Source organism: Planococcus citri, chromosome 4, assembly GCF_950023065.1.
Source record: "Planococcus citri chromosome 4, ihPlaCitr1.1, whole genome shotgun sequence".
NCBI lineage: Eukaryota > Metazoa > Arthropoda > Insecta > Hemiptera > Pseudococcidae > Planococcus > Planococcus citri.
The window spans coordinates 912,275-937,777 of record NC_088680.1 but is presented as its reverse complement, the minus strand read 5'-3'; the positions used below and the strand labels follow the sequence as shown (position 1 = coordinate 937,777).

The following is a 25,503-nucleotide window of genomic DNA, read 5'->3' as shown; positions in this document are numbered from 1 at the left end:
GGAAACTATTGATATATGGTTATCGATGATACTTACTAGCTGCGTGAAAGTAATTCTGAACACCTAGTGATACTCGACATAGCGAACGTGAGGAACCCTGAATTGAGTTCTGTACTGTGCATTTGAGGCATTTGAGCTCGTCAAATGGCGAATGTAGGCTATTTTGAATTCTTGAATTTTAAATTCGACTTGGAAGAGTGGTTCAAAGGGTATTCGCGAGTAAAATATGTGAAATGTCCCTGTCCTCGGATTTCTGAAATTTTGACGAAACATTGTTGGGTATCATTCAACAAGTTTTGAATGAAAAATTTGGAAGAGGCATGAGTCTAGCTACATGAATAATATTTTCACAAACTTTTTGGCCTCCAGGAGGAAGATAGGTATTGGTATTTTTTTCAAATTTTTCCTCCAGGTGAGTCATCTTTAATACTTCAAAAAACACTCAAATTGGGGGGGGGGGGTTGCATCACCAAAAAAACGACACTTCCATAGGCAGGCACCCTGTCCCCCAATTTTGGGGCAAAAGAAAATTGACAATATAATAGGTATCGTTATCATACGAATCGAACCCACTCAACACGAATATGAAGTTGAATTTGCAATTGGACTCTCCTAAAGGTCGCATTGTGGGAGGGAGAGGTTGCCCAAAAATTGGATTTTTCATCAGAAAGGGTTCTTTTTGGTGAGAATCGTTAAATTTTTATGTAAAGTTGTGTTTTTTTTGCTGTAGCCCCTGTAGACTTTGTTTTGAGAAAAATGGCCTCGTCTTAAATGAAAGTATTCGAGATTCTGCGTCAATCTACTTATGCTATTGCCGTCAAATCCCAAGGCCACTTTTGGGGGGCTGCTGAGCGATTGAAAATTTGTGAATCGTTCGTTTTTGGGTTAGTTGGTGTTTTGCTGAAATATTGAAAGATATCATTCCTGAAACTGAGGAAATATTTTGGTTTTACAAAAATCGCCAAAAATGTAGGATTTTTCAATATTCTTTCCAAGTTGGCAATAATGACCAAAAAGTTGGCAGCACGTGCGTTCAAAAATATTTCCTCAGTTTTAGGAATGATATATTATGTTTCAACATATTTAATATCATTAATGCGAAATATTTGCGAAGAATCTCACTGAACATCGAATATGAAGTTATATTACCGTTGAACCCTTCTGAAGGCCGCATTCGAGGCGTTGGGTTTCCGCAAAAATTGAATTTTTCGTGAAACTTGCTTCTTCATAGCGCTGTTTATGCCCTGCAACTTCCTGATCATGGCGTAAATCTTTATAGGTATTCGTGTTCAGCGAGTTCGATTTATATATGTATAATAAAGATACCCATATTGTCAATCTGTTAAAGGAGGAGGTGCCTGTTGAATTTCATTTCGAACGAATAATCAAATTTGAATTTCTCGATATTTATTGCGTCATCGGCGAAAAGATAGAAATATCCGAATTGTATGTTATCTTATCTCGTTCTAGCTCGCCAAGTTGCGCACTCGCGTAGTTGTACATTTTTACAGAAGAAAACCTTTATCGCTTAAAACTTGAAAGGTATAAGTCAGATGACTCATACTGACGCTATAATATGCCTTATTTTATTTATTACATATTTAATCAATAAAGAGCGCATCACTTCTTTGCTTGTGGTCGTGCTGTAAAGATTGAATAAAGTTATTCAAACAGTTTCCATCGATTTTTTCGTTGATTTTGAAAATAAACAGACAGTAAGAAGTTGTTTAGTTATTCAATTGTTTTTGAAAGCCCGCAAGCAAAATTGCAGAATTATATCACTGGCAGTGTCACTTTTTTTGGCGGTGCTGTGGCTCAAAAAACACTATTTTTGAGTATTTTTCGGGTTTTCGGAGATGACCCACTTGGAGGAATTTGAAAAAAATGCCAATTGTACATAGCAGTCGTGAAGATACATTTTTGAAAGAAGAGAAATTTCGTATGCTCGAATTAGATTATAGATTTGCGGATATGGCGGTTTCAAATTTTCTTTTGCCAATATCTTCCCTCTGAGGGGCTCAAAAATTTTTGAAAAAATTCACGTGGCTAGCTCGTGTCTCCTCCATGTATTTAATAGAGCAGGAAAATAACGTAAAAAAGCGAGGGCGAAAAGGAAAAAATTGGCACGTAAATTTTTTCTTCTGGAATGTGTTCAGATGAACGCCCTAAACTACCAAAAAAAAACCGCACTTTCTACCCCTGGAGCTAACTTTTTTTAGGGGGCTAAAACCGGTTCCGATTCACGTTTTTTGCGATTTACTCCGAAAATATTAGGTTTACGATAAAAAGTATCATGACAAAAAATGTTCCCCTTCGAATTCTCGACAATTTGATACTACGCTCGATACCCATCCCTCAAAGGGGGTGTCTGAAAAAAGGGGTGGAAAGAGTAGGTGTTTCAAAAAAGGTCAGTTCAGTAAATTGATCAAAGTTACCACTTTATATCATTCGTTTTCGCCCAGATTTTTTTTACAAAGTCTACTCACTCAACTATTAAGTACATCACCATTGATTGGTCTTCAATCCTCCCCGGGGGTGGGGGAGGGATGCTTGATTTTTCAAGTAACACACAACTGAATCATATATTTGAAAAACGAATCTGGACATGCGATATAACGAATAGTATGGTTTCGAGGTCGCTGAATACGAATACCAACTTATTTTTTGGGTCCAGTTCCTCAAAGCCCCTCTGTGCCCCAAAAAGGGGGTTAAAATTTTGAAAAATCGTGAAAGGTCGAGTGATATATCGAATGGTATGTTTCCGAGGTCGCTTAGTACGAATATGTACTTATTCTTTGGGTCCCACCTCCCAATGTCCTTCTGTGCCCCAACAAGGGGGCTAAAATTTCAAAAAATCATCAAAAAGCCGAGTGATATATCGAATGGTACGTTTTCGAGGTCGCTGAGTACGAATATGAACTTATTTTCTGCTTACAGTTTTTCAAAACCCATTTACGCCCTTCTAAATAGGATAACATTTTGAAAAGTCGCTGAAAAACGTGTAATACGAGTGTATACAATAGTATGGTTTTGTCAATATCTTCCCTCTGAGGGGCTCAAAAATTGTGGAAAAAATTCACGTGGCTAGCTCGTGTCTCCTTCATATATTTAAGGTAAATTCAAAATTTTTTATTCAAAACTCGTTGAAGTATGATTTTTTTTTTCTCGAAAAAGCGTTTTTCGCTATTGTGTGCGGAGAGGGGGGGGATTTCTGGGTTAAAAATTTTTTCAAAGGTACCCGTCCCAACAATGGTTTATCAAAATTTCAAAAATCCGGGGACATGGGGCATATCAACTATTTCAGCCGGGAATACCCTTTGAAATCGAGTCCCATCCCTTCAGCTTTGACGATCGATGTCTGATGTACATGAGAAAACGTACCTACGCGGAAATACTCGTAACTAGTCGTCTAAAAATTGAAAATACTCGTAATTGACTTCTTGAAACTTGATCTTTGCACTTGATGATTTTGAAAGAGGCATTGTCGACTTGTTGAATGTATCAAGATTCGTTCTCTTTACTTGATATGCATTTATGGTTGAAATTTATGTAATTTGCTACTGTATTGTAAGTTTGAGGAGTTGTCATTGCTGTTACTCGTAGATTGTGCGCGGTGACGGTGGCGGTAGTAATGGTAATGGTTAATGGTATTGGTATGAAATGGAATGGTGTGGAATGGTACGACGTGGAGTGGTGTGCGTTATTGTCGGCGACGGCGACGGCGGCGGCGGTATGTTCATGGCGATGTTGTTGCCCATTGTAGCTGTTGATCACCGTGAACCTATCACGGTGCTCGAGTTTCGGGTTTCCAGTGTGTGCAGTGTGCAGTGTGTGTATATGTAAATGTACTCGTATACTCGTAAATGTGTTATAATGTGGTATGGCTATAGCTGTAGTTAGCTGTGGCTGTGGCTGTGGCATTAGCGTTAGCGATCGTTGGTCGTCGTTTGTAGCATTGGACGTGGACGAGTTTAGTCGTGTACGAGATACGAATTAGCGCGACGTGAAGACACGTTGAAGTTGATAAGTGCTTGCCTGTTGCCTGGTGCCTGGTGCATTCATCCAGTGTGTGCTACGTCGTCGTGTGCAGCTCGTGTGATCGTGTACGATTCGCGGCATAACCCCAGCCCCGTGTGATTTATCATCGAGTACGAGTAGCGAGTGTCGCGACGTTAATCGCCTGCTCAATCGATAAATTGCTCCATATTCGATTGTTGTAGAGTCAACGGTCAACGAGTGATTCGCGATCAGCGATTGCATTTTTCGCCCATCCTCTCGCCCGTCTCCAAAGTCGAGCTTTTCCTACCCTATTTTTCATCTGCACTCTTTCTCGCTCTCTCGCTCTCTCTCTGATTTGTTGTGTATGTCTTATGTTGTTCGTAGTGTTGTTTCGATGATTCGCGCATTTCGATTAATTCTTATCGACGAAATGTGTTGTGCGAATGTGCGATTTTGTGATCTGCAGTTGTTGTAGCAAGCATGCGCGCATTTATAATCAGTGTTTACTTTATAATAAAGTACGACTCGAATTCACTCAAGTCGAAACAGTTATTCGAATTTGGATAGATCGAATCCAAGAGTGCTACCTGCCTAATTATTAACGTATTATATCGTACTTACCTATCGTAGTTTTTTTTCGCCTTACGCGTATAACTTTAATTGAGTTACCTCATTTCGCGGGTTCATTTCCTCGTACAAGTGTGATCGTGCAGATGCTTTTGTATCGTCGTTATTTCTATTGAAATTATACCTATATCGAAAGTGCGAACAGTGTTCTTCACGACCCTGGTACCTGAGGAGACGGCCGTAAACGTTTTATATTATATTTCACGAGTAACCTTCAAATTTGTCGAATCAAGTACGTCTTTTTTTATTTACCATTCGTGTTTGCATTTTCGTACGAAAATCAACGTACTCGTAATTTTTTTCGAGATGTGCTGTATAGGTACATTATTGTACTCGTATTCGTATTAATTGTATAAGCTGGTTTCGTGGATCATTTTTCATTCGAGGCGAGGTAGCTTTAAAAGTTGTGGGTACGATGCAGAGGTGTAAGAAGGAGTCAAGGATACCGGTACAGGTGTAGGTGCACACTGCACAGTTTCTTCAAATTCGTTATCATCATTATCATTACGATTGCAGGTTCTTCGCGGATATATTGATGACGAAGAGCTAAAAATAACGATATTCTAAATTATACGCAAACATGTCCTTATAAAAGAAATCTCGAAAAATCAACTCGTCCAATAATACATATATCGATCATTGGAACGGAATGGCAATCGAAAAATAAGTCGAAATCGAAGCGATGCTACGATTTTTATTTAGAGAAATTTACGAAAACATTCATATTTTCGTAGCTAGGTGTAATTTACCCAAATTTGAATGTTTTTTACCGCATAAGTACGTATTTTCAACGTTGGCAGTTGAACTGTAGCTTCGTGGGAACTTTATTTCAGCCAGTTGAAAATAATTAGAGATTATTGTCGTTCAACAATGAGCCAAAAACGCTTATCTATAAATTTAGCATTGAAAAAGATAAGGTTAAAAACATTAATTTTGAACAAGTAATCGACGAATTTCCAGGGTTAATTGGTCGGAGAATAAATGTTTAGTTTTTTTTTTTTTTTTTTTTTTTGTGTGTTTCAAGTACATATTTGCATACTTCTTTTTTCGAGGAGGGTATAAAATGCTATAGTTTATTTGAGTAGATAATTTTTGTTACTACGACTCCTTTGTCGATCTGTTATCTTATGAAATTATTCTGACCATAAACACCTCCATGTATTCGATCTCGATTAGGGTGGCTATTAACCCACTGGTGAGCAATTTTTTGCGATTTTTTTTCTACTTTCGTCCTTCAAAGTTGCTGGTTTTTATGAATAAAAAAAGTCTTGGAAAACTTAGGTTCAAAATTGAAACAGGTCGTGCCGGTAAGCTCCCCCTCCCTTTTTTTTGAAAAAAGAGAAAAATCCACAAAAATTGAATCTTCCAGTTTCGAATCTTTAAAGGTTCATTTTCATTTGAAAAGCATCAAGCACTATTTGATAGTTGAGCTTTTCTGCTAAAAATTGCCTAAATTGTGTCGCTTAATTTACCGAAAAGTTTCAAAATAGCTCAACTTTTCCGACGAAAATTGCTCGAGTTGCCAATTAATTTTCATGTTTTTACAAAAAGTCTCGATTTTTTACCAAAATTCATCCCAATAATTCCCAAAAGATCCTGCTGTTTGCCAAAATGATGAAATTCTCGTATTTCTGTCACATAAAATTCTCGGTTTTCAACAAAATTGCCAAAAAGTGTTTAAAGTTTATGTTTTTTTTCGCAAATCATTCAAAGTCTTATTTATTTCAAAAATTTGGTGTTGTTTTTTTTTTTACCAGAAACTGCTGAAACAATTTTTCTTCTGCTAAAATTGTCTGAAATCTCGAATCAAAAAATTGCAAAATAAACTTTTGGCAGGTGATGTTTTTCTACATTGAAAATGTTCTGTCCATGATTTGTCACTTTTTTTGTTACTTTTTCAAGCTTTTATGATAACTTGACTTGCTTTTTTTTTGAAAAAAAAAACTAGTACGAGCCCTGAGTTGTTAAGTAAAATTCTGTCGTGGTGATTGAATTTTTTGTCAATTTACTACCCTTATTTAATTCAATCCTTTCAATTTTTCTCAATTTTGGGAACCCTCTATAAAATAGAAGTTACATTGCTTGAGGAACCGCGGCGAGGGTGGTTTTTCTCAACAAAAAAAGGGATTATTCTGACGAATTTTGACTATAAACAAGAAATTTTGGAGATAAATTTCGAGATTCCAATTTTTATTCGATTTTTTACATTTTTTCGAAGGGGGTTGGTTGAAATGGTTCTGATCAGGAATTAAAATTTTCAAATTATTTTTACATACTTAAATTTTGTATTTTTTTTTCTAGCTTGAAAGGAGGGGGAGTACTCTTTACAAGCGGACCTACATTATTATTTGGAGGATCGAGAGAGGTTTTTTCTTGAAAAAGTAGATTTTTCAAAAGAGTTTTGACCATATAATGGAGAACTTTCAAATCATCCAGAGACTTCAATTTTTTTCCCAACGAAGAAGGGGCATCATTTGAGAGGACCAACATTGTTTGAGGGACCGAGGGAGATCTTTTCTTGAAAATATGGATTTTTCAAAAGAATTTTGACTAAAAATGAAAAATATTCAAAAATTATTTGAGGACTTCAATTTTTTTTGATTTTTTTTTTTAAATTTCGCCAACTTGATGAGGGATGTTCTATACGAAAGGACCAACATTATTTGAAGGACCGAGGAAAGTTTTTTCTTGAAAATTGCGTTATTCAGACGAATGAAATTCTTATGAAAAAACGGAAGCTTTTCAACCAAAAAGAAATACCAGCTTTGTTTTACATATTCCATTTTTTTTTAAACATCTGGAGTCCCCATTCAAAGAGACCAATGGGACCAACATCGTGAAATATTTCCGCGGTCAAGCCATTTTTCAAAATTTATCAAAATTCTCAGTTTCCAAAAAGATGATTTCAAGTTGATGAAATTGAAAAAGTCAAGTTTCGCCTGTTTCTCGAGGTCTGTAGAAAAATTAGAAATTGGATTTATCATTTATCGAACGAAAGCTGAGAATTGTCTCTCAGATGAAATCTGGTTGTAAAACCCGTCCCTGGCGTATTAATCATCTCTTGTCATGTGGTCTAAATTGGATCCTTCGGTTAAAGTCGATGAACAAACCACCTGCCCCTGATCTACCTGATCAAACCTTTCGATGGTATCAGCTTTCGTACGTTCGTTGGAGGAGAAGAATTTTCGTATCTTCATTTTTCAGAACCGTCAGCATATTCTTATCTAGTTGTTTTGACTTTGACTATAGTAGATTAACTCATTTCGTATCTTATTCTTTCAGATATATTACTCGTATTATTGTGCTTGTTTAGAACTATACTTCTAGTGTTCTTGATTTGCTCGAGTCGAAGAGTCGATTCTGATAATTTTACTCGCGTAAGAATAATTCTGCCTTCGCCACTGTGAAAGAGGAATCAATAATTCGTGGCCAATCAAAAAGTCATCTCGCCCTCACTCATCTGCTCCAAATCCTACTATCACTTTTATTGTGGAAAAATCTTGGTTTCGCCTTCGATGTTTTTTGTTTAATTTCAACACTTGAATCCCTTATCTATTCAGATCATACCTACCACGTAATAGGTACATGTAAGTATGTAATTTGATTGTGTGTGGATTGTAGCTCAATACACTCGATACGCTCGAGCGATCTCGAAGAATTTCATTGTACATATGTATACGATTCTTAGATTTTGATTTCTTGAGGTAAAATGGCGAAAAATTCGTTGATTCCATCTCCCCCCCATCCCCTCCCTCTTTTCCTTCGAGGGGTGATTTTGAGATTCAATTTGTCGCGATTAACCCTTAAATGCCACACTTATATTTTTTTCAAGATTTTCTTGCACTGGACTGACGAGAGACTTGATATCATGGTTACCTGATACATGTGCGTAAATGTTCACCCTTTCATTTGGCATGTTTGACACATTGCCTACTTTCATATTTTAAGGGGCACAATTTTTTGAACAAAAAATAAAATTTTTTCATATTTTTTGATAGTTTTTTGTAGCCAATCGACAGCGACTGGAATGAAACTGCCGCCTGTTAAATATTTATGTATCCATGCTCTACTAATTTATGTACAACAACTTGCCTATTTTTCTCATTTAAGGGGCAAAAAATTCAAAAATAATTATTATTTCACTCGTTTTAAAAAATTTCTGCCCCTTAAAATAAAAAAGTATGCAATATGCTCAACAGCGGAATTGAAGCGCAAGACATACACACACATGTACCAATAGTCGTTCCCACCCGAGCACTCTTTCCTGCCAGCGTAACGCATCGAAAAAACTGGTGTGGTGAAATTCACCACCTTGTGGCATTTAAGGGTTAAAATTCTGATTTGGAATTTTAGGTGATAGCATATTTTGTTTCAACTCATTATACAGTGTTGTACCTTCTCGTACCATACCTGCCTTTCAAATCGACGATGAAATCATACCGCAGGAAACCCATTTGGTTTCTCGTAAATCGCCGGAACCTTGAGAAGATTACGATATCGACTGACGACTGACAACTGACAACTGACGGAGCTAGTGAAGCGTGGCTTCTGTTTCGGCTTCGACTTCGAGTTGGACTTCGACCTCGACGGAAAATCATATCTGGAATTTCGAGAGAGCTGCGGAGACCTGACTCGTGATCGGAACCGTAATGTCTGGCAAATATGCACCTACCTACGAGTATGCTGTACCTGCGCGATATTTTAATGCGCTTAATTACGTGCCTTAATTACACTTAGCAACGCTGTCGATGTCGGTTCTCTTATGTCACGTTTCGTGGAAAATTTCCATCGTTTTGCGAGCACTCGTAGTCGCAGTCGCAGTCGCACGGTTGACTGGCGTCTTGTGGAGCAAGGAATCTAGCGCCATTCGCCATTCGCCTCGCCACATCATCGAGAATCGGGATTTTTGGTCTACGGACAACCAACGAGCGATGGATGACCTGAGCTGACGCGACGACGACGATGGCTGGCGGCTTCTCTACTACTTACGACGTACTTTTAATATTCATTTAACGACGTTATTGTTATACAATATTATTAAGATGGGCGGCAAGGTGCGCCAGCGCCACGCCATGTACAATGATGATGATGACGGTGACGACGACGACGACATCGACGTCGAAATACTTATACAGCGAACGTTTACGGTTTACGATAAGTAAGCTATATAAGAAGACTTGTGAGAAATGGCGCAACCGGTTTCTCATGCCCACTGAAATGAGACCACTGGCCAAATTATAATCAGCTATAAATGTATAAGTATGTGTATTCGGTCGGCGGCGGCGTTATTAAAATGTGATCGAATTTCGCTGCTATGTGACGACCAGCGGACCAGCGGACCAGCGAACCAACCACCTTTAACCAGATCGCAGATCGCTGGCACTGATCAGCGATCAATCCGACCCATCGCATCGAATGCAGCAACACCGAAGATTGAACCAATTGCAAACGATGACGCGAATAGTGTGTTGCGGAAACGACACAGTGAGAGGCTTTTTAAGGAAGAGACATTTTTTTTTCTGGCTACTTTGGTTTGTTTAGCGATCGAGCAAATTTATGCAGAAGTTGACGACCTTTTGTAATAATGAATTCTACGGCTGTTGTATAGATAGCTGTAATATTCGATTCATTTGCATAGTATTTATTTACGTACGGATAGCGGATAGAGCGTTGCGAATTTCAAAACAGAACGTTAACCTTCAATAGAATTACTTCTGGATGCGCGAGTGCGAGTGGCAACTGGCAAGTTTTTAACCGTGACGCGGCCACACCGCCGAGCTGCGCTCCTAAACAATGTACGAGTAGTCGAGTACCTGTCTGCGTCTCTCCGGTCTGCGGCCTCCGGCCTCCATCTATCGCACTTGGTTCGCTCCTTCGCTCGCTAGTCTCAGTATGGTTTAGGTTTACAAAAGAGGAAAACAAGATATGGATGTATTACAATTACATATTATATACCTACTTAGACTTACGTACGTACATACTTGTCTAGGTAATTGCTAATATCAGTCTCCGGTCTCGGGTACCAGTCTACGCGAAAACGATGACGACAGCAGCGTTCAAGTACAGTGGGCACAAAAAGTATTGGCACGTTTCGTCAAAAATCGCCATTTTTCAAGTTGACGTTACGCCCTCAAGAAATCCTATCTCTTCGACTTGATTTACACGTAAAAAATCTAACCTTCTATCAAATTGGTGAATAAATTATGTTACGTTACCAAAGAAAGTCTCGGATTTTGTCGTAATTGTCGAGAAGTCCTGTTTTCTGTTTTTGTTAAGGAAAAACGTATTTCGACAAAACTGCCATAAAATTTGATTCTTTGCCAAAATTATCGAAAAAAGGTCGTGTTTTCTGCCTAAAATCCCATAAAAAGTCCTCTTGTTTTTGAAAAAAAACCCACATGATTTTCGCAAAGTGTGTCTAAAAACATCTCATTTTTAGTCGAAATTGTCGAAAAAGTCATCGCTTTTGCCTGAAATGTCACGAAAAGTCATATTTTCCGATTGTGAAAAAAATCACGTTTTTTGCAGAGTGCCTAAAAACATTTCATTTTTTGTCAAGATTGTCGAAATAAGGTCATGTTTTCTGTCCGAAATGTCATAAAAAGTCCAGTATTCTGATTATGTGAAAAATTCTTGTTTTTCTCCAACATGCCGAAAAAAAATCGGTTTTCATCAAAACATGCCAAAAATTCTCATTTTTGCCAAAATTGTCAAAAAAATCCCGTTTTCTGCCTTAAATGTCATTAAATGGCCTATTTTTTTTGAAAAAAAACTATGTCATTTAAATCGAGTTGTTAAGGTCAAGTTTTTTAATTAGGTCTAAGAATTTTTTAATTTCGGAAGGGTCGTCTGGTATGAATATGGATCTTTCATCTATTTGTAGGCATAGTCTGTGCTGATGTAAGGATGGACAGCGAAATAGTAAGTGTTGGACAGATATAAGTTCTGACGTGCAGAACTGGCATGTGGGGTTTGGGGTCTTTTCATAGAGGTGATTGTGGGTGATTTTTGTGTGGCCAATTCTCAATCTGGTTATAATGATTTCTTCAAGTCTATTTAGTTGAGATAGGTTTTTCCAAGGCTGAGTAGTTTTTTTGTGGTGAACGAGCTTGTTTGATGTTTGGAGGGACAAAAAGTTTTGCCATTTCTTAAGTGTGTTTTGGGTGGAGATAGATTTAAGGTCGTCAGCTGTGATAAATGTGAAAGGAGAAAGAGTAGTGGCGGATTTTGCATTTTTATCTACAATTTCATTTCCTGTGATTCCAACATGGCTGGGTACATACATAAACTGGGTGGAGAAGTTTGAATTTTGTAAATCAAATAGAGTTTTACGGATATTTTGAATTAGGGGGTGGTCAGAAAATAGATTTCGGATAGCAGTTAGTGAGCTGAGGGAATCACTCTGAATTAAGAAAGACTTATTTTCTGATTTATAAGTGAATATATCACAGAGGCAGTGGAAAATAGCTGCGAGTTCGGCATTGGCAGTGTAGATTGAAGAGCAGTTATGGATTTTAAAATTTGAAATTTTATCATTAATAGAGTAGGCATACCCTGAACGAAGTGTTGGTATTTTTGATCCATCTGTAAAGCAGAGATTGAATTTTTTGAATTCTGATAAGAGTTCGAGATAGTTTTGTTTTATTACTAGTGAAGAGTGGCTACTTTTTGGGTAGTTAATAAGTTGTGTATTGACTTGAGGAGGCCTGAGGAGCCAAGGGGGATATGATATTGGTTGTTGGATGAGTGTTTTAGGATTTATTTAAAGATCATTCGACATTGTGATGAAATTAGAAATGGGTCCTTCTATATGATCAAAATGTTGGGGTTGGGTGGGTTAATTGAGTTAATTGAGTTTTGGAGTGGATGGGAAGGGTTGGTGGATGCATTTGAGATGAATTTGTTTGTTACGAGAGTTCTTCTAAAATCTGGGGGTAATTCTGCTGCTTCACAATAAAGGCTATCTATTGGAGAGGAATAGAGGGCTCCTAAACAGATCCTTAGGGCTGAATTTTGAATTATTTTTAGGATATTAGAAGTTTTATTTGAGATATTTGAAAAACATGAGCTTCCATACTCAATTTTACTGCGAATTAGAGATTTATACGAGTGAAGTAGGAGTTTGCGAGATGGATTATACTTGCTGTTTTTGATTATTTTCGACAGATTTAGGCGTTTCATGATATCTGATTTTACTTTTAGAAAATGAGGAGTCCAATTTAGTTTTCTATCAAAAGTTAAGCCAAGAGATTTAGTAGTGGTTTTGAATTCTAAAGAGTGTCCTTTGAAGTTGAGAATGAGATCTGAAGGAATCTTATTTTTTTGGTGAAAAGTATACAGTGGGTTTTTGACTCAGAGAAGGTTAAACCATTAGAATCTGCTCATGATTCAATGTTCAAGAGTTTCTTGGATAACTTGAAGAGCTAGTTGAATATTATTTGAACGAAAGGAAATGTTTATATCATCAGCAAAGATTCTCAGAGAAATGGGTCTAGAAACAACATTGGAAATGTCATCAATCTAAAGTATAAATAAGACTGTGCTAAGAACTGAACCTTGGGGGACTCCATTTTCAAATTCAAAAAATTCTGAGTATGTATTGTTAACTCTCACTCTAAAAGTACGGTTTGTTAAGAAATTCTGAATAAAGGAGGCCAATTGTCCTCTAATTCCTATAGAATGTAGTTTTTGGAGAATTTTATAACGCCAGGCTTTATCAAATGCCTTTTCAAGATCAAAAAAGACTGAAAACACTTTCTTTATTCTGGAAGGCTGAACTAATTTCTTTTTGGAGACTAAAGAGGTGGTCTAGGGTAGATTTTTTTCTTTCTGAAACCACTTTGATAAATGATGAGAGAGTTTGAGGAATCAGTATACCAATCAAAATCAAAACGTTTAATAACCATTTTTTCAAGTATTTTGCAAGGAACTGAAGTTGAGGGGATGGGGCGATAACTAAATGCCAGATTTGGGTTTTTATCAGGTTTTAATATTGGAATGATTGTTGCAGTTTTCCACAATTTTGGGAAGGAATCAGAAGTCCAAATTTTGTTATATAACTGATGAATCTTTATTTTGCAAACAATGCCCTAAAATCTCTTTTTTTGTCAAATCTGTCGAAAAGGTCCTGTTTTCTGCCAAAAAAGCCATTCAAAGTCTTGTTTTCTGTTTTTATGAAAAAAAAACCTTTTTCATCGAAACTGTCAAAATTTCCACTTTTGCCAAAGTTGTTGAAAAGGTCCTGTTTTTTGCCTTGAGTGTCATAAAAGGAGGTCTATTTTTTGGGGAAAAAACTGTTTTTCATCAAAACTGCCAAAAATTTCCACTTTTGCCAAAATATTGTTGATACTCGTAGCATCTTCTTTTCTTCCAAAAATGCAATAAAAAAATTTGTTTTCTGAATTTGAAAAAAATACAGTTTTTCACTAATATTCAAAAAATCTCATTTTTGGTCAAAATTGTCGAAAGAGTCTCGATTTTTGCTTATAATGCCATAGAAGTCCTGTTTTCTGTTAATGTGAAAAAGTACTTTTTTTCCATTCTTTTCATATCTTGAACAGTTTTTTTTCACCGTAATTTTTAAAAAGGTCCCATTTTTGTCAAAATTGTTAATAACTCCTTTTATAAGGCTAAGCTATCATAAAATGTCCTGTTTTTTGCAAAAATTGCCATTTTTAAAAAAAATTATCATTTTCTCAATCAACCTATTGTACGTAATGTAAGTTATTTAACGTTAACTAGAAAAATTGGGGTTTTTGATGAGGTGTGTCAATACTTTTTGTGCCATTGTACATACTCGTACGTACACGTTACGAGTAAACGCATTACATATATATCCATATGTACAATACCTACTTATTGCCATAGTATGCGAATGCGAAATACGAGTGTACTAAGTATGTATGTATGTAGTAGCAATAATGCGAGGTTCATGTTGAAATAACTAAACTAGGTAGACTGTCGACCGAGGTGTAGGCCAAGACGGAGGCGGAGGTGGCAACGTCGGCGACCTTACACCGATATACTCGTAGTGTAATCAAATCTAACCCGCCGACGTTCTTCCTCAACCAACTTACCAACATTCGCTTTTCTTCCGCGAACCGTATACCTGTATAATATAAATAGGTATATATTTATTTCATTTTTTTTTTTCATCTCGTCTGCGTTGAAAAAAAAAACTACATTTTATCGTAGCAAGAAGGTAGTAAAAAAAAAAAACTAAACTGAAACGTACTAGTTCGAGACTAATAATAGCGTAAATCTTGGAGTATCCTCGTTTACGAGTAATTTCATGTTTGAGGAAATGGATACCTAGACATAAGTAGTCGTTTATTACATCTTAACGGGTTCGAAATTTTACAAATCAGCCCTCTCTAAATGACTGAAGTCTAAATGTGATATTTGTGCGCGGAAAAATTAAATTAGTCGAAGCAGAAGTACCGTATGTAAATGACTCACACGGTGTCTGTTTTTTTTTTTTTTTTTTTTTTAAGGACACACACTTCACTATCACTGTTGTAAGACCTGATACGTAGGTTTCATTGCAAACGAGAAAAAATTTCTGTTATTCCCAGCGTCATGTCAGAAGGTAAATTCTTATATGGATAATCGAAGCGAATACTCGCGATTCCGATGTCATTTTAACGACATGTATTTATCGCTACGAACGACTCGAACACATATCACTCGTAACTATGTATTTTGAATGAAAAATTCTGTCAGTAGTTTTTTTTTTCTTCGCTTCGCATTTAGTACGGCACACACTCACACTGCACAGGTGTTTCGATTCGTATGTATTTATATGAAATTTGCGAAAGAAAACAAACGTAGAGTGCTTGCGAGTTTACGTGATTGTTGAGATTGCTTAATGGTTCGTTGGTTATTGCGACGATGCTGATTGAATCGATGTTTCGCTTTGCTTTCCAAAATTCTTGCAAAAAAAAATCGGTTGGTCGACTGGAGGAATTTGTAAATGCGAATGAATTCTCGTATGGATTGGATGTGCATTTTGTTCCTTTGCAAATACAGTAGTTCTGATTTCAAGGTATACATTTGATCGTAACATTCGTAATAACTTTTAGGTATGATATGGTATTTTTTAAATAACAGTTCAACGTTAGGGGGGGGGTTGTAGATGTAGAATACCTAAAACAAACTCAAATGCAAAATGAACTGTCGTCGGATCTGATCGTATGTCTGAGAAATAATATTTTCTTCAATTTTGGTTCAAAAATTCTCATCCAATTTAAAATCTACGTATATGAACGACTTCAATCCCCTGAATATATGCTAGTGCTAAATTTTTCAAACATTCTGTAGAGTTGCGTCAATGTGTCCCCATGTAATGTACTATTTGAACAATTGTACGCGCTCGTTCGTATTAAAGTCAAACCCCGTTATTACAACACTTTAACCCTTCACTGAAGTCGTTACTCCTGTAGCAGTTTCAAATAGGCAACCAATACAGCGTCTTCGTTATTCGAATAGCTTATAGGAGCGTATGTTGTTATTGATCCGTTAGACCAGCTAATACTACTCGGACATATCTGTATTTTTTTTTCCTTTCATTTTATTTTCTACCGAACTCTTAAGGTCATTTGAGTGGAAGGAATTTCAACGAAATTCGTTCAAATAGGTTTGGTTAGACTCTTTTTTTTTTGTGTGTGAAAATTGCCAAAAAGTCGCAGTATTTCCTATATCTACTGTCAAAAAAATCACACTTTCTGCTAGAATTACCAACAAAAAAAAGTTTTTTAAAAATGAATTGTAGAAATGATCCAGTATTTTGTATAAAAGTCATCAAAAAATTATTTTCCTTGCTGGAATTGTCTGCAAAACTTTTTTGTTTTAGAAATTGTCAGAAATTCCTTTTTTGGCAAAAAGTCTTAATTTTCTCCTGAATTGTAAAAAAGTTGTATTTTTGCCAAAATCGCTATAAATAAGGCTCAATTTTGAAAACGTCATGTTTTTCGTCAAAATTGTCAAAAATCCCATTTCTTGTCAAGATTGTCAAAAAGTCCTAATTTTGTTTCAAAAATTGTCAAAAAACTTAGGTTTTTTAAAAAACAATTTTTTTAAAGTATTGCCAAAAAAAGTTTTTCTTTTCAAAAATTGTCAGAAAGGTTCGAATCTTGCCAAAATTGCCAAAAAAAAGTCTAGTTTTTGGTCAAAATTGCCGAAAATCCCATTTCATTGTCATGATTGTCAAAACGTCCTGATTTTTTTCCAAAATCCTCAAAAAATCATGTTGTTTTTTTAGAGAATTGCCAAAAGGCTTTTTTTCACAAATTGTCAGAAAGTTTTTTTTTTGGAAAAACGTCCTAATTTTCTCTAAAATTGTAAAAACCTCACATTTTTTGCCAAAACTGCCAAAAAGTTTTCGTTTTTGTTGAAATTACTGTGAAAAAAATACAGTTTTCTGCCACGGAAAAGATTTGAGCAAGGATGACCTTGATTCAAAATCTGCCGAATACTTTTCAGGAGTGGAAGGGAGCATCAAAACCGTCAAAAATCTGAAAATTTAATATAGTAGTTATCATCGTAAAAAATGTTGATTGCTAAATTTCGTATGTTTGAATTTTATCAATTTTCTTAGAATTCGGTTTGCACCGTGGAAATATTGGATCTAAATGAGTAAAGGAATTTAACTTTGGTTGATATCATATTTGTTTATTGGTGATTTGGACCATTTTACAGCTTCGACTGAAACAGATTTTTCGTTCTCCTCTCCAGAGCATATTTTAAAAAAAATTACAGGCCTTTTTTATAAAATTTTTCAAAAAAATGTATGTACTATAAAAATCTATCGGAGATCGACTGTGAAATTCTGATATTTTTCGCCAGGCAAGTTTGAATTATCAACATTTGGCTGAAATTTATATTTGGTGTACCTACTTTCTGGACGTTCTTTTCAGATTTTCAATCCCCTGCCCTGTTCTAAAATTGTTTTTCATAGTTGGGATATATTTTTCATCAGCTAGGATGATCAATGGAAGCTTTAATTAAATCTGTTAGTTGTCCTTCCAACAAACGATGAAATTGAAAAACAAAGAATGCAGTAATATGCTGTTTGCACCGAATTTGACATCCGGATATCCGATGTACATACCTGGAATGGTGACATCCAAATTACAAATATCCGTTTAATTGTTCTACTCCGGTATGCCTGCGACCTAGACCTACTGATTGGCGAATTTTAAAAATGAAAGATCTATTTCAACTACCAAAATGGTGATCTAATTTTTGAATTTTTCAAGTTGAATGGTCTTGATATGAAAATTGATTTTTCAGCTCTTGAATTCGATGTTTTGGGTTGTTTTCAAAATCCAAGTTTTGGGGGAGGGGGAAGCAGTTTGACTAATTTTATGACACTTTCTGCAGTTTTGACAAAATCATCATTCAATTTTGAGAATTTCCTATTAATTCTTGGTATTTTTCAATAATCCAAGCTTTTTAGTAGTCTGTGCAAAATTTTACCCAAATAAGGCATTTTCTCAAATTTTGGTCGTTTTCTGAATTGTCCATCAATTTTTGATATTTTTTGAGTGATTTTCACGATCAATTTTACAATTATTTTTACTATATTTTCTTTGTTAATTTTTCATTTTTTGCTCTTTATAATTACGTATTAGATGTCGAGATCGTCAGAATTTTTACTTCGGCCTTCGACCATTATTATTTCATCGTATATGTATCTGTCGATTGATCGATAATTTTATAACCAACTAATCCACCTTAATTTTTCTTTGTTTCAGGTGAGCACAAATTTCCTTCCAAAAATGATAAAATATGAACTCGCGTATGCAGAATAAGTGAGTAATTTTATAATCCGTATGAGAAAAGTTACGTAAGTCACTTCTACACCTGTGATCTTAAATCACGGAATTTTAAAATCAGCTGAAATAATTGTCCTCCAGATTTGAATCGAAGTGATTTGATTTTGCGAATACGAATTTGGAAACAGTAGATCAAATTTTCAAGTATACAAACGATTTTGATTTTTAATGAATTTTTTAAAAATTAAACTTGGATATAAAAATGGGAAAAAAATTAAAATTTACCAAATGGACGAAAAAAGCTGAAATTTGATATGTGCCCTGTTTTCGACCCTCCAAATCGATTGGAAACAGTTTCGAACCATTTTAAGTGGAAGTTCTGGAGCACCCTAGCAGATGTTGTGAAAATTGAAATTTTCACAACATTGGAGCCTTCGAGTATATTTTGGAAATTTCAGATTTTCTAAAAAGTGGTCTAAAAACCGTCCAAATTAACTTTAGCGTCATTTTTTTTCAAAACAATTTTCTTCCAATTTCAGTTTTTTTTTTTTGAAAATTTTCCTGTGAAAAATTAGATTTTGTTGATTTTTGTGCATGTGGGGGAGGGTCGAGTGAAGAGCTTTTTAAATAATTGGGTCGAAGGCAGGTATTGAAAAAAATGGTGAAAAAGTAGTGATTGTTTTCAAAAAAATCTGTTAGATACATAAAAAGTTTCGTTTGGAATGTTGTAGGAAGGGGTGGTTTCTTCAGAGAGTAAAGTCGATCCAACTCGGGGAAGCCTATTGCGTTTCCCCGCGCGCTGTCGTGAGAATTATTGCGCTCGCGCGGGTCCGAATCATTTTCCGTCAAATGCAGTTAACCTGCATTAATCGGGCTAAAAATGTCTATGCATTATCAGTCTTCTAGGGGTCCCATAAACAAGTAAAAATTTCTCGTATGTACGATTTACACGTTTATGTTTTAGTCCGGCATATGACAATAGGAGTAATTGCACCCCCCCCCCCTCGCCGATCCTCCGGGACAACTTTTTTCTTAAAGGAGACATCCTAAAGAACATTTTAAAGCAAACTTGCCCAAAAAAAAGTTGGCCTTACTTACAAAATGGCGGCCATTCTGATTGACAGGTCAGCCGAAATCGCAGATTTTGCGTTTCAACATAGGACTTGCACGAAAATTTTCAAAACCTTACAAAGGTAGATCGAAAGATCATGCAAAAATTTATCATTTGTCAAAATTTCAAGTGCTAAAGTGCGTTTTTCGATTTTTGGTGAATTTTTGAAAATCCAATTTGGGCCAAAAATGAGGTAAAAAATCAAAATTTTACCAAATTGACCAAGAAAACTGAAATTTGGGATATACCTTATTTTCGACATGCCAAATCGATTGGAAACGGTTTCAACCCGTTTTGGGCAGTTCTGGAGCCTCCAGCAGATTTTTGAAACTCGAAATTTCCACAAAATTCCATGAAATTGGAGTTGTAAAGCTGAAATTTATTCTAAAAACTGAATTCAGTACGCTACGAAGTACTGCAAGTGAATTTCAAGTCGTTTTGGAGCCTCCAGCGACTTTTTTGAAAATTACTGGAGCCTCCAGCAGATTTTTGAAACTAAATTTTCCTAACATTAATTTATCAAATGGAGTTGGCAAGCTGAAATTTACTTCGCAGACCACATGGTAGTTTCAAATGGTTTTGAAGCTTCCAGATACTTTTAGGAAATTTTAATTTTCCAAAAAAACGCCATACAACCTTTCAAAAAGTCACTGGAGGCTCCAAAACGACTTGAAATTCACCAGCAGTCAACTTCGTAGCGTATTAAAATTAGTTTGCAGAATGAATTTCGACTCTCTATCTCAGTTTGGTGAAATTTTGGGGAAATTTCAAGTTTCAAAAATGTACTGGAGGCTTCAGTAATTTTCAAAAAAAAGTCGCTGGAGGCTCCAGAACTGCTCAAAACGGGTTGAAACCGTTTCCAATCGATTTGGCATGTCGAATATAAGGTATATCTCAAATTTCAGCTGTCTTGGTCAATTTGGTAAAATTTTGATTTTTTACTTCATTTTTGGCCTAAATTGGATTTTCAAAAATTCACCAAAAATCGAAAAACGCACTTTAGCACATGAAATTTTGACAAATGATAAATTTTTGCATGATCTTTCGATCTACCTTTGTAAGGTTTGAAAAATTTCGTGCAAGTCCTATGTTGAAACGCAAAATCTGCGATTTCGGCTGACCTGTCAATCAAAATGGCCGCCATTTTGTAAGTAAGGCCAACTTTTTTTTTGGGCATGTTTGCTTTAAAATGTTCCTTAGGACGTCTCCTTCAAGAAAAAAGTTGTCCCGGAGGATCGGCGGGGGGGGCGGGTGCATTTACTCCTATTGTCATATGCCGGACTATTTAGGGCTTCGTAAAATTTGACATGTGATATTTGGTGAGGTTAGAATAGCAGCAGCAACATTGTAGCAGTTGTATGAATATTGCAAATGGAATAAAATTAGTGAGTAAAAAATTCAATCGGCTTTGTGAATGGCGTAAGACCACTGTTGTTAGTGGTTACCAATTGGATAAAAATCAACGTGTTTTTTTTTTTTTTTTTTTTTTGCAAACCTCATCCATTGAAATGTAGTTAGTTATACGAATCCAAGGTCGCAAGACGATTATTCTCGCTATCTCCCTCTAAGTATGGCTAAATCTACGTTGCATATAATTCAAATAAGTAGTATATGCGGTAATAATGGTACTGTACTTACGTACTTAAACATTTGTATACATTTTGGTGATCAATTTTAGTACGTAACGTAGAGTAATAACGTATTAGTGAACAATGTGCGTGGGATTCCTAGTAAATATTATTGATATTATTCGTCCAATGTTTATCATAACCGTGCAAGTAGAACGTGTATAGTGTGTATACATATTACATACACGCAGAATTACAGATACACATTACGAGTACGTAATGTAGCTTAGCTACCTAGCTAGGTACCTATTTCAAGTACACATGCGTATGGTGTGGTACTCGAGTGAATGGACGAGCGAGTATTTGCGGCGCGACGCTCTGAATTACGTTGCGTGACAAAGTAGTAGGTTTTTTAATTCGTTTATTTCACACACAACATTGTTTTCGTTGTTAATGGCGAAAAAAATAATAATCAAAAACGGACACGACCGAATTGAAATACCTACCTACCAAGTTTGAATAGCTGGAACAATAATAAGTACGAGTACGAAGGATAGGTATTATAGGTATACGCCATACGGGGTTATTGCTTTCTGCTTAGTGCTTACTAATGTGCCACTGCTGCTGGTTAACACCGAACAGCTGTAAAATTTCTACAGCAATACGAGTATAGAACGCGAATTGCACTTCTGTATACGAGTACGAGTATCTGGCCTGCTACTGTACGATGTGTTAGCCAACATCAGTTATCTTTGTCGAAACACTCATTCTATATAGACTATCGTACCAGGAAGGGTTAAACGCGTAGAGAAAAAAATGATAATAAATAAATTGGAATTAGAACGTGCTCGTGCACGCAGACTTAATCGCCTAACTACATATTTGGGTTATTGGCAAAAAAAAAAAAAAAAGATAGAAAAAAAGAAGGCTTATTACGTCAAGCTCTGAACAGCTACGAGTGCTGTGTGTGATCGCCGATCGGTTGTTTCTGCTGGCGTGTGCGCTGCAAAGAAAGTAGTTCCAATTGACGACTCGATTAGCGAAACAAATTAAAAGTAGGAAAAAAATGGTACTATTAAACATGGGATATGGCATATTTTCATTATTATTACGAACAGATCCAGTTTCGCGATTACATGTCGTAATGCCGGCGCGGTGTGGTGTGATGAGGTGATCAAATTTTTCGTTAACTGGATATTGCCACTGGAGTGCATTACCTCTACCTCTATGATTATGAAGACTGCAGCAGGACTGGAATGACGAGTGAAGCGCGAGCAACGAGCAGCGAGCGTGACACATCAATAATGACGACGACGCCCGGACACGTTCCGAACAGATGTTCAAGTCTCAGGTGTTTTGGTCAGCGTTCGGCTGCATTCGATCAAATGACCCGAGCATGTGTGCAACGAAATACTCCAAATGGTAGGAAATGTTTTGAACCAAAACGAGCTAAGCGAATGAGCATGCAAGAATACGTCACTAGCCAAAATTTTAGGCGCTGAAAGTGCACTATTCAGACAAAATTTCACGAATTTATGGCAAAGATGCGAAATAAATCAAAATGTTGTCAAAAAATTGACCTAGATAGATAGAGCTTAAATTTGTAAATTTGGTTTGTGTTTTATTGTTAATCCCCCCCCCTCCACAATCCAAAATTGTTTTGAGCAATTCTGGAGCTTCCAGCAAATTTTTGCCAATTCAATTGTCCACAAAAATTTTACTGATTTGAGACAAAAGTGCGAAATCCTTGAATCGAAATTTTGTCAACAAATTGACCTAGGTAACTGAAATCAAGTTTGTGATCTATTTTCAATTACCACTCCCATAGATTGAAAACTTTTGAACTGTTTCGAGCAATTTTGGAGCCTCCAGCAGATTTTTGAAAATTGAAATTTCCACAAAATTTTACAAATGTATTGCTCTACCTAGGCACCTACTTCATATTCCAATTTCAGCATACTGAGTCGATTGAAATAATCGGTTTCAACATTTCTTGTCATAACTCATAATGCCCAACTGTTTCAAAAATATTCGCAAAAAGTTTCAAAAATTCAAAGTTGCGCTATTTTTAGATTGCGTTTGAAAAATTTTAAAACTGTGTTCATTTTGATTGAAATTTTAAAAAACTTTATATTTTTTCAAAATTCCTAAAAATTATTTGATTTTTGAAACTTTTAAGTTTACGAAACCACGAGAGTGAAAGGGGGAGGGGGTAACAAAGCACCAAAATTTTGGTCAAAATTTGAACAAAAAGTGTTGAATATCGTGTGACATCTGGTTTCATTTGTTTTCAAAAGAGCTGAATACGAATTTTTTGATTCGGTCCTTTCAACCACCCCCTCCCCCCCTTAGTCATCCAAATTTTCTGAAACTTGAAAAAATTGTAAGTATGTCGTGTGATTTAGCAGGTTTTTTACGAACATTAGCTTGTTTTTTCGATTCGGCGCCTCCAACTCTCCCATTCCTCCGAATGTTCTAAACATTAAAAAAGTCACAAAACAGCTCGCTTTTAACAGAATTTCTCAAAAATCACCAAGTTGCAAAATAGCTCAACTTTTTTGATAAAAATAGCGAAAAAGCATCGTTTTTTTGCTAATAATTGCCAAAGTTTTTCTTTTTAACCCAGAAATCTCGTTTTTTCCCCAAAAATTACCCAAAAGTCTCGGTTTTTTTGCCACAAATTTCCGGAAAGCATCACTTTTTGGCACAATAATTCCTAAAAAGTTTTGATTTTTGCAAAAATTATCAACGTTTTACATTTTGCAAATTTACTAACAAAAATTTTCGCTCTTTGGAAAAATTGCCATTAATTGTTAATAATCCCTGCCTTTTGCTAAAATTATTGTCGAAGTCTTGTTTTCTGCCAAAAGTAGGAAGAAGTTTCGTATTTTGTCTAAATATTGCCAAGAAGTCTCGTGTTTTGTCAAAATTTTCAAAAAGTCTCATTCTTTTTCAAAAATTATCGCCATATGTGTCGCTTTTTCGCCAGAAATCAACAAGAAATCAATTTCTTTTCGCTGAAATTGATCAAAATTTCGCTTTTTATCAAATATTGCCAAGTTCTCAATTTGTTGCCCCCAACTTGCCCAAAAATCTTGTTTCTTACTTACTTTTTACGTTTTTCCATCAACGGTTTTTTTTTTGTTCAAAAAGTTGCAAAATCAACTTGCTTGTCAAAATTCGCGAAAAAGCATTCGGTGATTTTTATCCTTCACTTGAATGTTTACTGTTTAGTCACTTTTTTTGGTTACTATTTGGTTATTTTTCGGGCTTTTTTGGTTACCGAAGTTACTTTTTTTAGGAAAAAAATTACTACGACCCTTGGAATCAAAAAATAAGTGGATATTCGTGTTTAACGCCCTCGAAAACGTACTAAAAGACATGTCACACAATTTATGTTACATTTTCTTACGTTTAAGCTTCACCTCACCTGCCCTTGTTGTGGTGGTTTGAGGCCGACGATGACGATATTCTTTCTTTCTTGAGGTTAGGAATCTACCAAAAAAATGAAATAAAAATAAAAAAATTGTGAAATCGGGGGCCATGAACCCAAAATAGGGCTGATTTTGTCTTGAAATAATATCCCAATATTGACTGGGTCATTCCATGTCAACTAAACCAAAAAAAGGTGATTTTGAAAGTCATGTCTTTCGGTTTCGCTCAAACAATATACATATACCCACCCAGTAAGTAAGAACCCCGCAATTAGTTTGGTACCAGCCCCCTCAGGGGGTGGGTGGGGGTCCATTATTTTTACAATGGTCTCGAGATACTCAACTTCAGCAGCCCATTCCTCCAAAACTATGATACTTTAATCAAAACTAATTTCACAGCTCAAAAGGGCATTGCATTTAAAACTTTTTAAGCATTTTGAAATTTTCAAAAGTTGAAAGTTGAACTTTCAAATTGCAAGTTCAAATTTCAAAATGGTGCTGTAAGTGGGAGCTACCATTTAAAATTTTGAAAAAATTTCCATAGATGTACCTTTTGATGCTTTTTTGAAATATTCAAGTTTCGAGATGGGATCTCCTAATGGAGAGGGAGCACCTCCACCCCCAATTTTGGACGAAACTTTCGAAAGAAAATCTGGGGCATGTGATATATCAAATTCTATGTTTTTGGTGACGCTAAACACGAATATGACGTCAGATTTTTGATAGGACCCCATCCAAGGCCCCCAGCACCTCCCCAAAGGGGGTAAAAGTTCAAAAAAGTGTTTTGTTCGTGCGACACATGGAATAGTATGTTTTTGGTGACGCTGAACACGAATATAACGTCAGATTTTTGATTGGACCCGTCCACGGCCCCCAGCACCTCCCCAAAGGGGGTAACCCCCCAAAAAAATTATTACATTCGTGTGACACATGAAATAGTATGTTTTCAATGTCGCTAAACACAAATATGGCCATAGTTTTTTAAATCG

General features: G+C 36.0%; 1 protein-coding gene across 3 annotated transcripts in view; it reads left to right on the top strand.

Annotated features, from left to right (window-relative positions):
* The window catches only part of gus (gustavus), a 65,732-nt gene that overhangs the window by 5,649 nt on the left and 34,580 nt on the right, over nucleotides 1-25,503 (top strand). For 2 of the 3 annotated variants that reach the window (XM_065359744.1, XM_065359745.1), the window contains exon 3: nucleotides 18,381-18,437. The exons of the other annotated variant lie outside the window; for it this stretch is intronic. In XM_065359744.1, coding sequence (XP_065215816.1) covers nucleotides 18,415-18,437 — 23 coding nt within the window. In that variant the 5' untranslated portion in view covers nucleotides 18,381-18,414. The remainder of the gene's footprint in view (nucleotides 1-18,380; nucleotides 18,438-25,503) is intronic. 3 annotated transcript variants of the gene reach the window in all.